Raw genomic sequence first — 14,540 nt, 5'->3', positions numbered from 1 at the left:
TCAAAATGAGCCACATGCATTTTTCTTTCCTTCTTTGCTGGACAATTTTGACCCATTACCATCTGAGGCAGCTGAATTCTTTATGCGATTCACAAGATCACGAGAATCCCTCTTGCCAGGTCAGCGAGCCCTGTGTCATTTCCATTTAGTCCAAGCTGCTGATGTCTCAGAGATGCACACAAGGTGCAAAAGTGTGACCAGTCTCACTCCACACACATCATGTTTGAACCAAAAACCCAATCTTTTGAAAAACTTAACCAACGACTTTTTGTATGCATGGATAAATAACTAGTAAAAAGTCTTATAAATGTCTGGTTTACCTTTAAAATAACCTTACATATTTATAAATGTTCTACACAGCATTTATTAACTTTTACAATAAAAGAGATATAATAATCTTCTACAAACTGATTGGTAACCAGTCAGCAACTCAAATAAACTGTCATTTTATCAGTAAGAATAAGTTTTAGTTGTTCTCTCCCTTCAAATCTTCTGTAAACGTTGGTCTGCTTGCAAACTGACACTAACTTTTGTCTATAACTTGTCCCTAATCATCCAAAACTAAATGGCTCTAAATGTTGGTAATTAAATGTGTTAATGTTTTTCCAGTTCTCTGTACTTGGCACCCGAACACACCATGTTTTTTTGGCAATAGTGAGACGGCTTGGTCACCCTGAACTCATCAAATGTGGATCCTTGTAAAGTACTCCTTGGCTTGTGGTGTGTAAACCCAAACACAGCTAAACAGAGCGAACACAAATTAAAGGGCAATACTCAAAGCACCCAAACGCTGTGGCTTTCTCTATTGCCACCCAGTCGGCTTCCAAATCCAGACTTTATCAGGCTGTTAAAAAAGAGTTATCTGTGTCCAGTTTTGCCATTGCCATCGTATCCAGATTCTAATGGAAGCCTTTTTGCATATCTCTGTGCTACCAGTTGATGGGGACACTGCGGTTTTGTTTTAGACTCTGTGATGAGGATTTGTTGGATTTTCCTAAACCATCCTCTGTCAGTGTGAGAGCAGTAGCTAAAGTTAAACTAAAATGACACTGAAAAGTGAAATGAGTCATTGCTCTGTGTCTCATTAAAGCAACAGAGAAAACATTTATTCAGTGACACACCAAGCTGCTGTAGCATGGATCATTTCCTATCTTATATGACTTTGGAAGAAAGCGCCACATAAACGAGGAGAGCTTGTGTATTAATATGCTGATGGATGATAAAATCAAAGCATTCTGTTGTCTATTATACAATCAAGATACTTTTTTTTTTGTCATCATGACAAAATTGTTTTTCTCCTAAGCTTTTGTTTTTAATTGAACTTTGTGGAGCTGCTGTGGATTCGTGAAAGAAACACAAAAAGCAGATTTGCTTCAAGTGAAAATATGAAAAAAACGCATATATTATTGCTGTCTCTGTGGATGACGCCCTTTCTGTGTTGTTATCCGTTCATGGCTCATGTGTCCTTCTATTTATGAGTCTGTCTCTTTTGAGTCCATCATGGCAGCTTTTGGAGATGGCACTGCATTTCCGCTCCTCTGGCTCTTTGTAGTCATATAAATATCTGCGTGTGTGTGTGTGTGTGTGTGTGTGTGTGTGTGTGTGTGTGTGTGTGTGTGTGTGTGTGTGTGTGTGTGTGTGTGTGTGTGTGTGTGTGTGTGTGTGTGTGAGGGAGAGGAGGTTGGTGGGGTCTGAAGCCAAAGAAGTCACAGAGCCCCGGGCGACTCTCAAGAGAAGATGGACACTTGCTTCTACACCAGTTTTCCTCCATGTACATACACATGCAAACACCCGCACACCCAACAACCAACCGACCAAGATACACGCACACACACACACACACACACACACACACACACACACACACACACACACACACACACACAACTGAATCAGTTTGGGATATGCCAAAACAAAAAAAAATCCCTTTTTCTGGTTGACTGAAGGTTCTACAGTCGCCTTGAAAGCCTCCTCTCTTCCCTGGGGCAGTGAGGAGAAAACAAGAGTGTGTGTGTTACTGCGTGCGCGCGTGTGTGTGTGTGTCGGTGTGTGTGTGTGTCGGTGTGTGTCTGTGTGTGTTTGTCTTTTAAGGAGAAAGAGACAAAAGATGGAGGTGGAGAAAACACAATAAAGGCTCTTATTAAAGCAGAAAGGGCACATTTCGACTTTCCAATTCAGTTCTAATTAAGTGCTGCGCCACACTAAATTCATCATTTGTCTTCCTGCTTTTGGCTGAATAATTGGATGAGATGCATTATGATAGATAATGTGTTGCGCGGTCCATAAAGTGGCCATAATGCTACCGAGAGACTATAGAGAGTGGTGGGTGCTGCGCAGAGTATAAAGTGTGGCTCTGTGCTAGAATGACAGACAGCTATTATAAGACAGCATTGAGTCATTTTGTCCTGATAAGACACACTTTGTCCAGGCTCTTAAGCCTTTGAAAAGTGGAATACGCTTTGCTGTCCTTGGATGGGAGTACTCACCCTCAGTCATGTCAATTTGTCAATTTTGTCCTTTTCTCTTTCAATGTTTCTTTTTTGTCCCTTTACAGTCATCCATTTAGTGACAAATGACTTCTTGTAAATGTCTCTCTATCTTTCGCTCTGCAGGGAGATGAAGTACTGACCGTCATTAAAACGAAGGCTCAGTGGCCTGCGTGGCAGCCTCTCAACCTGTAAGTATATCTACAGTGTCAGTTTTGCTCAAGTGTGAGGTGCATCTTGGAAAGATGTGGTTGGAAATATTGAAAATTTAAATTGAACCTGTGAAACATCAGCCATAAAATCTAATTCTTGATTAAAGTTTTTATTTTACTTTATTATTACCTAATTATTTGTGTATTATTTATTATTTACCTTAACATTGTATTAGCTGACAAAATGATAAAAAAAAGAACCCCAATCAGAGACCTTGGGTATCCTGAACATAGTTATTGACTTTTAAACCTTTTTTGTTAATCTGGGTTAATATGACGTTTGACTCTTCTTCTCTACAAAATAGACAGATGGAGCGCTTCAGACACAATAGGCGATATAAAGAAGGTCAAACAATTTAAAAACAATAAGCAACACTGGTTGCAAATAAGAGAACAGTGTTGCAGAAAATTCTTAATCTTTTGAGTTTACAAGTGAACATATTTATTTTACTGTTTGTGTGAAAGCTGAACGTTGGAGTGGAAAATTCGAAACTTGAACATTGATTATAGGCTATTTGATTCATTCAATTCAAAACAGTGGAAATCAATTTAGTTCTTCACTCGATCAAAGTGAAATTAATTGTATTTATTGTTTTTTTTTTTCTTCTTGCTGATAGATGGCCTACCTTTAGTTAATAGCAGTGTAGAATGAAAGCAGCAACTTTGGACCAAGCGAAAACAAAACAAGAGGACGCTGCTAATAAAGTTACACAATTACACAGTGAATTTGCATTTATTATTATATTTACAAAATACAGCACCACAGTTTTTGCCTTGGTCGTATCATTTTATTTTGTTGTATTTATCTGCGACACCATAAAGGCCGGTCCGTGAAAATATTGTCTGACATTAAACCGATTGGGGACTGCTGCTCTAGAGGACTGAAAGTCTTTTTGCAGCCACAGGTATCGCCACCTGGTGGCCAATAAAAGGCTGTCAGGTTTTAGCCACTTCCATGTTGGCTTCACCTTTGAACCAGAAGCTCCATCCATCCTTTATACCATCTGTTTGTGACTCATACAGTTTGCCCTGCTGCAAGGTTCCATTTGTGTTGATACTAATGTGTGGCTTACCAGGTAGCATGTGTATTCCTTCACCAGGAAATATATACTTATCTTACAACATGTCCCCAGGAAAGAAAGCAGTGAAAATGTGGTGCTTGGAGCTGATATTAAGCCAAAATTGGGACTGGGTTATGTGTTTACCGTTATTTATCATGTTGAGTTAGCCAAGTTTAAAGGGAGTCTCCATTAGGAGACAAATCTCACTAGCCCATTAATCTCACTTCCTCGTACATTATACGTGCAGTATTTGCTAGGGAACATTTAACCAGACATAATAGTGCCGTTTGCATGTTTTTTTTCCTGAATGTAAAATGTTGTCCCCATGTTTATGTATCTTTGGCTTGGCCAACTCCGGCCACTGTTGTTGGTAGGTGCACCGTTGTTTTGCAGGGCAGTTTGCATCTCCTGTAGTTGAAATGCCTGGTTTTGTAAATTTATAAAAATATGTTACTTTCTAGGCCCTAAATCAATCTGTCCAATTGAAAAGATTGTTCCTTCAAGCCAAAATTATTTTAAAGTGTCTGTTTTGTAAAGCATAAAATAATCTGTCTGGTTTGAAGCAACGCAGCAAAGAATTAGTTTTTATTGATTTACTTCTTTGTCTTCAAAAGACAAAGCGGAACGAGATTCATATTTCTGTCTTTGTTACTGATTACCAGGTGGCAATTTCAAGACATCGTGACCTCTCCGCAAATGACAAAAAAACGAAAGCTAATCTTCCTGATGAGCAGTATTAAATTCTTAATTTGCAGGATAAGTATCTAAACGTTGGCTAAAAGTTTCATTTCTGACACACTCAGTGAACTTTGTATTATAATTAAAATTCAGATACTATTGTAATGTAATGCATACATTTTAATAAACATACTCGTAATTGTTTTATGACGGTTTTCTTTATGCGCCTCTCCAAAGCCAGGCTCACTTGAATAGTTCCACACTCTGGCATCCTGTGCTCTCTTTGGAATTAGTTCAAGAGCAATTAGAAACTTATCACAATTGTAGCCCTCAGCACTGCATGAGCATGAACACACGCACACGCATACACACACTAATGTACTGTATCTTTCACTAAACATCTGTTTAATTACCCCTCCTAGCGTTGTCTGTCATTTGCGATATATTGTGCCACTATTATATTTACTAATGAGAACATTCGCACACATGCTTGCACAGCTATACCTCCACACACTCACTGGGCGTCTGAAGCATTGGCTCATTTTGTTGTATTTTGTTTGCAGACTTGTCAGGTGATTCTGAAATATTTGTGTTTGCACATATGTCTCTGCTAATACATGATAATTAAGAAGATTTGTTTTGTCTTTTTAAAAGAAAGTTCAAATTGCTTACTTTATTGTAATCAGAGTAGCTTTAGTGCTTTCACTACCGTTTGGACTTGCAAAGCGAATATGTAATGATGAGCAATTTTCAGTCGCTAATTGGACATTTTAGAGCCTCAATTATCGAGCAATTAGCAGTGCAGCATAGATCAGAGGTCATGACATCAAAACTGGCTGTTTTTCACTGAAACTGCAACAGCTGAATGTTGGATATAATGATGAGATTATTATGCTCTGCCATTACAGTAGTACTTAGGATATGCTTTGAATTATTTACCTTCTGTGATTTCTTTCTCCACCACCATTCCTAGGCGAGCAGCTCCCTCAGCAGAGTTTTCCGTAGACCGGACACGTCACCTGATGTCCTTCCTCACCATGCTCGGGCCCAGCCCAGACTGGAATGTGGGGCTGTCAGGAGAGGACCTCTGTACCAAGGAGTGTGGCTGGGTCCAGAGACTGGAGACAGACCTCATCCCGTGGGATGCAGGCACTGACAGTGGCGTCACATATGAGGTGGTGTATCCTGATTCTACAAGTGTGATCTTTGCTGTTGGTTAGCAAGATCACATAAAAGGTGCCAGGCTAAAGTTAATAACTGTTGATGCAAATGCAAACTCAAAGCTCTTTATACAACTTGCCTCATTCTCCCATTCATACAAGCACTTTTTCTATGTAAGTGTATCTCACATTTGCAAACATTCAACTTGGGAATAGTATGTTTCCCAGGGATATTTGATCGACCCGCCAACGTTACGATAAGCAAGTGATTTGCTCTACCTCCTGAGCGACATCCACCCCCGATTGAGGTGATTTCATCCCATGAAAATTTTCTGAGTATCTGGATCATTTTCGCTAAAATTGTGAAATAAGGCATTGGCCTTGGTTGAAAACACTCTCGGAGAACCTTTCTATTTATTTCAAACGTTTTTGCCACTAGAAGACACCTGTAAAGTGCGACAGGCAGAAGAGGCGTCGAAGATTTGTCACAGTTTAACAAAACTGCCACAGGAATCATTAAGGAATTATGGGACAATTAGCTTTAAGAAATATGCCTTTTTATGTAGCATCAAATGCTCAACATCAGCTCGTGCAGGAGGGCAAATGTGGCAGATCAATCTTTAACTTTTCTTTAATCAACATGGGGTCCAGCATGTAGGCTCCACTCTTAGCACGCTGCACCTCCAGCAGACAAGCTTGTGGCATACCTCTAGACATGGTGTAATACTCCATGATGTTCTGACCAGACCAAATATTTACATATATTTTTAACACCAGATCAGATGGACTACGCAGTATAATATCTTCAAGTGAATTCTAAGAGATAAAACTGTTTATTGCCTGTTATTAGAAGGTTTAGTGCTGTGCGGCTGTGCTGGCATTAAACAGAATTTATAGCAAATTGTCTCATCACATCACAGCACTCTCGACTTTCACCTGTCTGTTACTCTGAGAGACTTCTTTAGTTTTCTTCATTTTTGGAATGAAAGGTGCTCATCCATATTAACCCACCGTTTGGAGACTAAAGGGATTTATTTATAGTTTACAAGCTCATGAATAAGCAAGGAGCTTACCCTGCAGAGTGGAGGTGGTAAATACCTTTCAAAAACCTCACTTACATAGAACCAGTCCTCTTTCAACTCACGTCTGTTACTTTGTAAACATGGAAGTGTTTCTTCTTAGTCTTTTATCACATAGTCTCTACCTAAGCGCTCTAACTGACACTGACACTCACATTCATATAATTCAAGGTTTTTGTCTGTATATGCACGTGTATTCGAAGTTATAAAATTAGGGACATTAATAAAAGTGTCGTCAATTTACTCACCATTTTCAAAAGGAAGTATACACAAAGTATACAGTTTCCTCATTAAAAACATGTAACTTTGAGCAGTAGTGAGCTATTTTTGTAACCATGTTCTTTTATTCTGTGTATGAGTCAGCCTTTGTATAAAATGTGGGCTATAACACAAGTAATATATGTAACTATGCATTGCCTAGACCCTGCTGTTTTTTTTTTTTTTTTGTCCTTAAATGGCACACATTCCAAGCCGATAATGTCTTCTTGGGTAAAAACAATGTATTGTTGTAAAAGTTTTACTACGAGATAATGAATGCATCGTCCTGTACATCAGACATTGAATTCCTGCCACCCACATGCAGACATATGGAGGAACGTAGTCTTCCAGACACTTTCTCATAAACTATACAAAAATGCTTTTGCAGTTTTTGTGTTTGCAGACATTAGTGAAGCTGTTTTTATTGTTTTTTGTTTCTTCCACAAATACAATTTTTTTTTCAACCAAAATGTAAGAAGAAAATGGTTTTCTTTTTACATTTTGGTCTTAGTTAGATAATCCAGTGGACATGTAGGAGAAAGTAAGCAGGGAAATGACGTTAAGCAGATGGAAGAAAGCTATTCAGTTTAGCAAATGCGAGGATAATATGAATTCAACCAGTAACCAAGGCAACAGAGTCTTTTGTACATGGTCATTTAATAAGCCAACATTGCCAAGCTTGAACTTGATACATTATATTTAAAAGAAAAATCCCCTCTCGCTCCTGCAGGCGGTCTATCCTTTAAGCTCGGGTCCTCTGCCAGAGGCCTGGGAGCTTGAGGGTCCTGCGCAGTGTCTTTGCTGTTCCTACGACTGCGCTCTTCTGGACAGAGATCTCGGATGTTGTTCTTGAGATCTGGTAGAGCCACTTGCCTAGCTTGGGAGTCGCTCACCTAGCGCTCCGATTACCACTGGGACGACTGTTACCTTCACTGAATCGATGTCTCGTTCACTCCTGGCATACAGCTTGATGTCATCCATGTAGAGGAGGTGGCCTACGATTGCATCATTCCACAGTCAGTATCCGTAGCCAGTCTTGTTAATGATCTCATACGGGTTCAGGCCTATGCAGAACAGCAATGGGGACTGAGCATCTCCTTGGTAGATCCCGGACTTAATGCTGACTTGTGCTACGGGCTTGAAGTTGGCCTCTAATGTTGTACGCCACATCCCCATTGAGTTCCTGATGAAGGCTTTTAGGGTCCTGTTGATCTTGTACAGTTCTAGGCATTCCAGGATCCAGGTGTGGGGCATTGAGTCATAGGCCTTCTTGTAATCAATCCAGGCAGTGCACAGGTTGGTCAGTCAGTGTTTTGCTCCTCTGGTATTCTTGCCAATTCCTTTCTGTGCCCTGCTCATGTATTGTAGCCATGTGCCTGATCATTGTCCCGATTTGTGATTGAGGTGTGAGACAAACAACCAATGATTTTATTAAACACACGTGTGGGAAGAAATACACCATCACAATCCTCAGCATAAATCCCCACTAGAAAGCATACTTAAAATGTTTCATATGTCAGGGTGTCACACCCCCTCTTGCGTTAAGCAGATACATAACATGCATAAGGTACAGTAACCACAATTCTTTTGTTGACAACCTTTAGCCACTATGATGCCTGACAGGAGCTGCCATGTGGTACTGAGGTAGGTTTTTGGCTGAACCATGTCAGGGCCTGGTGCTGTCCAACTCTTCCTGCCTTTCTTGGATGTCTGCCACTGTGATGGTTACTGGACCCTGTTCAGGGAGGTTGCTGCTGTAGCATTTGTGTTGTACCTCATCAATCTCCAGCTGTGAGAGCAGTTCCTTCTTCCTAATGTTGGAACACTGAGCTACTAGTTGTTTTGCCGTCAATCTGGATCCTGGGTGTCTAAGATTCCATAGGTCACTCATGCTATTCATGTAACCCGTTCCTCTCGGATTACTTGTGTAGTAAAATTCCAACAGCACCCTATTTTCATCTCTTACCCACCTATGCCATCTTGTTCCAGAAGCGCACTTCTCATCAGGGTGTCCTGATTCCTCAACACCTGACGCGGACCTTGTTAATCTGGGCGACATCCAAGCCAATATGGACCTGTACTGGATATAATATATGTATAACTATATCAAAGTGGAGATTTTTTTTATGGCTCTAATTCCTATAACCTTTGAATTAAAAGTAAAGCTTAAATCATTTCCTGTTAATTTTAACATCTTCTGTGGTGGCAATAAACAACTCTAACATGTAGATGTGCACCTGCAAAGCTCTGCATAGCTCCAACACAGCGCCAAAGCATCACCATGCTAGAGTTATGAAGAGAATCATTAACACTATTGCAGTGGAGATGTGAGTGTAACTTTGTACCTCCTCTAATGGCTTATTTACTGGTGCTGAATATATTAAAATACATCAAAACAGGACGGTGTTAACTTGAGAGAACACAGAGAATAATTCATTATTGTTACATGTTTTATCTCCTCACTGAACATGGCAACACATGCTATGACACACACATACCTGGAAACAAAGTATCTCCTATTAAGGGTCTGTTTGAATGGATATAAATGATGCATGGTGAGATCAAAAAGAAATGAAGCTGTAGACCAGGTGGTTTATGGGAAAATCTGCGACTCGATAAGATCTTTCACGCCTTTTTTACTTCCCCACCTCTCCATTTTGGAACAGAATGGAAAATCAAAATCAAAAAGCTATTGTGTTGCTATTCATTTTTTTAATTATTCTACTATGAATAAGCCACTTCTGTATTGTTTGTTTCACTCAAGAAGAATTATGTTGTTCCCGTTTTAAACGCCTGTTTCACAGACATGCATTCACAATAGGCCGCTATTGGATTAGTATTCTTGTCCCACAAGTAATTGCCATGCCCTAAATATTTGCTGTTTAACTTTAATTACTCTAACCATTCCTCAGTGGAGGACTGGGACTCTCTTCTTTCTGGCATTTTGGATGCACAATATAGGAGAGCAGATGTTTTCCTCTAGGACACCATCTCTTCTTAGACCAAGTGCTTTGCTCAATCCTAATATGGGAGAGTGTGAATAGCTCTCTTTCAGTTCACGACCCGTTCTTTAGCCATTGCATATTATTTGGACACGTCCGCTTTCCCCTGATTGTTAAAGAGCCGTCAGAGCTGATTCACCTTTAGATTCACGTTGAAACTCTGTGACATCTACCTAGGGAGATAAAAGTGAAAAGTAAGAGCCCTTTTATTGGGATTTCAGTATAGCAGGTCTGCCTTTAGTTGGGCGATAGCATCTGTCTAGTTTTGCTATGGTGGAATATTTTTGCCCAGAGAGATTACTAAAAGCATAAAAGAGGGATGCAGCAATCTATATAATGTTTAAACCAATAAAACATCTAAAACATAATAGAAATTAATATCATTAGGTTTGTCAGCGTGTACATGTATTTTATCACTTATAATATAAATGCTTTATTATTTTTTATAGTTCATGTTAAACACCTTATAAGCTCATCGACACCCTTTCTTCTGCCTCTTTTAGTCACCAAACAAGCCCACCGTTCCTCAGGAGAAGATCCGACCTCTGACCAGTTTGGACCACCTCCAGAGCCCGTTCTATGACCCAGAGGGCGGAGCAATCACCCCTGTGGCCAGGGTAGTGGTGGAACGCATTGCTAGAAAGGTAAAAATTTCATCTGTGTGAATGTGTTTAGGGCTTCAAATAAACACAACTATACATTGCAGCTTTTTACTGTGGTGAGACCTTAAAGGGACCGATTCTTACACTGTTGTTTAATATAAAAATTTGGCAGAAACAGATGCCTGTTAGGTGAGGGCTGTGTGCGGACAGGGATAGGACCCAAGGTGCAGACTCCCGAGACAGATGTGAACTCAAAACCGCTTTAATGTTAAACTCAAATATAACATAACTGGAAACAATCAAAATAAACTAACACCGGAGGACTGACAGAACACACAGCTTGGTAAACGGTAGATCGCGACACTGACATAGAGAAACACAGGGCTTAAGTACACAGAGGGAGCAATCAGGGAATGGGTAACAGGAGGGAAACACAGCTGGGGCAAATCAGAACTGACGAGACAAAAGGAAGCGTAAACTGAACACACTGAGATAAGACAGAGACCTTCAAAGTAAAACAGGAAACACATAACACAGACTCACATGCAGGCACTACAGAGGGAACAGAGACGTGGGACCAGGACAGACACAAACACTGACTGAACACGGGGATATAGGAACTAAGGATACACAGAGACGCGAACTAGACAAGGGGATACAGGTGATAGGGGAGACAGAGCAACTAAAGAAGACAGAGACATAAACCATAAGACAGAACTTAAAGAAACCAAAGACTAAAAAGTATAAATAATATAATAAACTCAAATACCCTGGGTCAACGACCCAGGCATCCTAACAATGCCAATAGCGATTTTGACTTTGGCTCTTATCTATTTTACATGTACTATTTTAAGTGTACTATTTTACGTGTACTATTTTATGTGTACTATTTTACGTGTACTATTTTACATGTACTATTTTATGTGTACTATTTTATGTGTACTTTCACGCCTAACTTATTTCATGTTGAAATAAGGGAAATTTGAATCCCAACCACAAATAAAGGCACACAGTTTAATTCATAGGAAATTATGTGAAATTCTACTGTGGTTGATGCCTTTGCTGTAGATCAGGGGTGTCAAACTCAAATACACAGTGGGCCAAAATTCAAAACTGGAACAAAGTCGCGGGCTAACATTAATATTTATTGAAAAAAAAAAATCTCCCTCCAGATATAAGAATGAATCTTTTCTTATGGACTCAAATAAGTTTTGCTGGAAAACTGAATATGGAACAAACAAAGCTTAATACTAAACAATATAAATATTAGCTGTATAATACCAGTAGGCCAGCTCTAATAGTAATTTGGTGTGGCTTCGCGGGCCAAATGTAATTAGGCTGCGGGCCAAATTTGGCCCGCGGGCCAGAGTTTGACACCTGCTGTAGATGGTTAAACTTTAAAGTTAACATAAAAAAAGTTTTGAATCTGACTAATAAAAATGCCAGTCACACACACACACAGCCATCAGTGAGCTTTTTATGTTAATTGTGGGATTTGTTAGAATCTGAGTTTGTGTTGTAATAATGGTTAGCAAAGCCAGTGAAGGTCAGCAGATGACAAACCTGCTTGCAAATTAGCTCACCAGCACAGGTACTAGTCTTGCCTCATGTGACCCATGCAGTTTTTCCACTGCTTTTTGAAGTATCATAAAGCATCTTTACATTCCCATGCAAAGATACTTCACTGCAGTGAAGATACTGAAGTATCTATGCATGACAATTAAAATTATCCCTAATTACAGGGACCTTTGCTGGACCTTGTTTTAGCTCCTTTTCCCTCCCTTTAGGCCAACCTTTTTCCTGATTGGCTGGCCCTCATAAACAAAAGATTTCAGGAGTAGGTGGGCGGCTGTAAGTGTGAGATCTCACTGAGATCATAGAGAGCCAACTGTAGAAAAACTTTTTGAAATGAAGTACTTTGAAGTAATTTATTATTTAAAATTCATATAGTACGTACATACACAGCAGAAAAAAGGGTAAATGAATAAGCGGTCTGCCTTAAATTAGTGTTATTCATCCTATGTTAAACTACTATTTTTAACTTCAGAAATAAAGTCTCAAAGTCACGCTTTGTCAACATGCTTTTGATAGTGTTTAAGTGTGTGGTCACATCTTTCCTCGTGTGCACAGGGGGAGCAGTGTAATGTGGTCCCCGACACCATAGATGACATAGTAGCAGATATCGGACAAGAGGAGAAGGAGACAGGTAAACACACACTCACATACATTCTTTCCTAATTAAAGTTGTTCAGGGAAAGACCCCAAACAAGACATAGTAGATTACCCGAGAGCCTCAGTGTTTAACTAATTATTCAAACCCCATGATTATAAGATATTGCATTCCTGTGCTTTGAACTTGCCTCTTTGTTCGCAAAACTTTTACTTTAACTATTAAACCTTGTTCCTGGCAAAATGAGCAGCCACAATAGGGATTCAGTGTCTTCAGATTATCAAGGACGCACGCACAGCTCATTACAGACACAACTGGTATCATCTGAGACTCAGATGGAAGGTCACACAGTCATAACACACATCTGCCAGGGCTTTGTCTCCACCCTGCTGTGTGCAGGTGGGCGCCCCACAGCTCCAGACCCCCACAGTTGCGTCTGGAGCAAGCCCTGCCCTTATCAAACATACCTGATATTCTGTGATGCAGCAGAGATGCTTTCAGTCTGGACACTGATGGCTGAGGCTCTGCACATGAAAGCTGTTTGTGAGAGTTAACTGTTTGGCATAAAGTCATAAGACGTTCATTATGACGGTTATGACAGTAGTTCTATTTTTATTCAACCATTAAACTTTATAGAAAAGACAGTTATGTGAAAAAGTTTTCACAGGACTCTGTTGCGTCTTCTACAAATTGTTAAGAAGGAGAATTAAGATGATAAGTAGAAGCAAGGTGTTGCTATTTAAATCAACCTGATCACGAGGTTTGCCTTCCTCTGTAAAAGCACAGGTTTTTGTTTTAATTCAGACTCTACAGGACTCAGTCTGGATGTTAAATCTTAAAGTTCATGATAGTAGGAAAAAGAAACATCAGCATCTGGACAAACCACAAGCCTTTTGTAACAATGTCCTTTGGACAGATGAGACCAAAGTAGAGATATTTGGCCAGAATGCACAGCACCACGTTTGGAGCAACCCAAACACATCATTTCAGCAGAAATGTTTAGTATCAACTGTCAGCACGGTGGTGGAGGGGTGATGATTTGAGCTTCTTTTGTAACCACACGACCTGGGCAGCTTGCAGTCATTGAACATAAATTCCTCTGGACGCCAAAGTATTCCAGAGTCAAATATGAGGCCATCTGTCCAACAGCTTGTTCCAAACAGGACAATGATCCCAGACACAGCAGCAAATTTACAACACAATAGCTGACAAAGAATTCAATTACCCAATCGAAGTCCAGACCTAAATTGAAGTGCTGTGATGGTACACAGATGCCTGTGGTACCTGTCATGTTTGGGTCAAATCTAATAGATTTACAAATTAAAACACTCATAAATATTGTGTTTTACGTCTGATTGCCTCAAGGCCTTATGACATCCTGCACACTTTGCACTTGAACATTTAAAAAAGTGATGATCACCCCCCTTTTGTTGAATTTTGAGTGTTTTAATCAACCTTGTTGCATCTGTGGTGTTCATAGGAAATGAATGGGAACTGAACGACCAAATGAAAGACCCACTGAACTGAATTTGGTGGTGAAAAATGTTTGTTATGCTAATTTAAGAGCTATTAAAACAAACTGGTCAAATTTGACCGGACCACTAAAGTAAGGGGTGGGGACCACAACTGAGAGGTTGTCCCCAGTCCACCTCTGTCCCAGTCCACATCAAATGACTGACTCAACTTTGTAAAGAAGAGTGGGCCAAAATTTCTCCTCAACGATGTGAGAGACTAATAAAAGTTGTATAAAAAAATGACTTCCACTTTCAAATTTGAGATGCCCGTCAATCAAAATGAGATCTAGATGAATGGCTGCACGGAGGGTGTTTCTT

At 39.8% G+C, this 14,540-nt stretch overlaps 1 protein-coding gene across 1 annotated transcript in view; it reads left to right on the top strand.

The window, feature by feature from the left end:
- spon1b (spondin 1b) overlaps nt 1-14,540 on the top strand; it is a 122,836-nt gene that overhangs the window by 85,500 nt on the left and 22,796 nt on the right. The window contains exons 7-10 of the mRNA XM_080876651.1: nt 2,613-2,677; nt 5,411-5,612; nt 10,440-10,580; nt 12,669-12,744. Coding sequence (XP_080732777.1) covers nt 2,613-2,677; nt 5,411-5,612; nt 10,440-10,580; nt 12,669-12,744 — 484 coding nt within the window. The remainder of the gene's footprint in view (nt 1-2,612; nt 2,678-5,410; nt 5,613-10,439; nt 10,581-12,668; nt 12,745-14,540) is intronic.

The sequence above is a fragment of the Rhamphochromis sp. 'chilingali' genome (genome assembly GCF_963969265.1).
Source record: "Rhamphochromis sp. 'chilingali' genome assembly, chromosome: 2".
Taxonomy (NCBI): domain Eukaryota; kingdom Metazoa; phylum Chordata; class Actinopteri; order Cichliformes; family Cichlidae; genus Rhamphochromis; species Rhamphochromis sp. 'chilingali'.
Note: the sequence above shows the minus strand (reverse complement) of the source record. Positions and strands in the feature narration are given on the sequence as shown.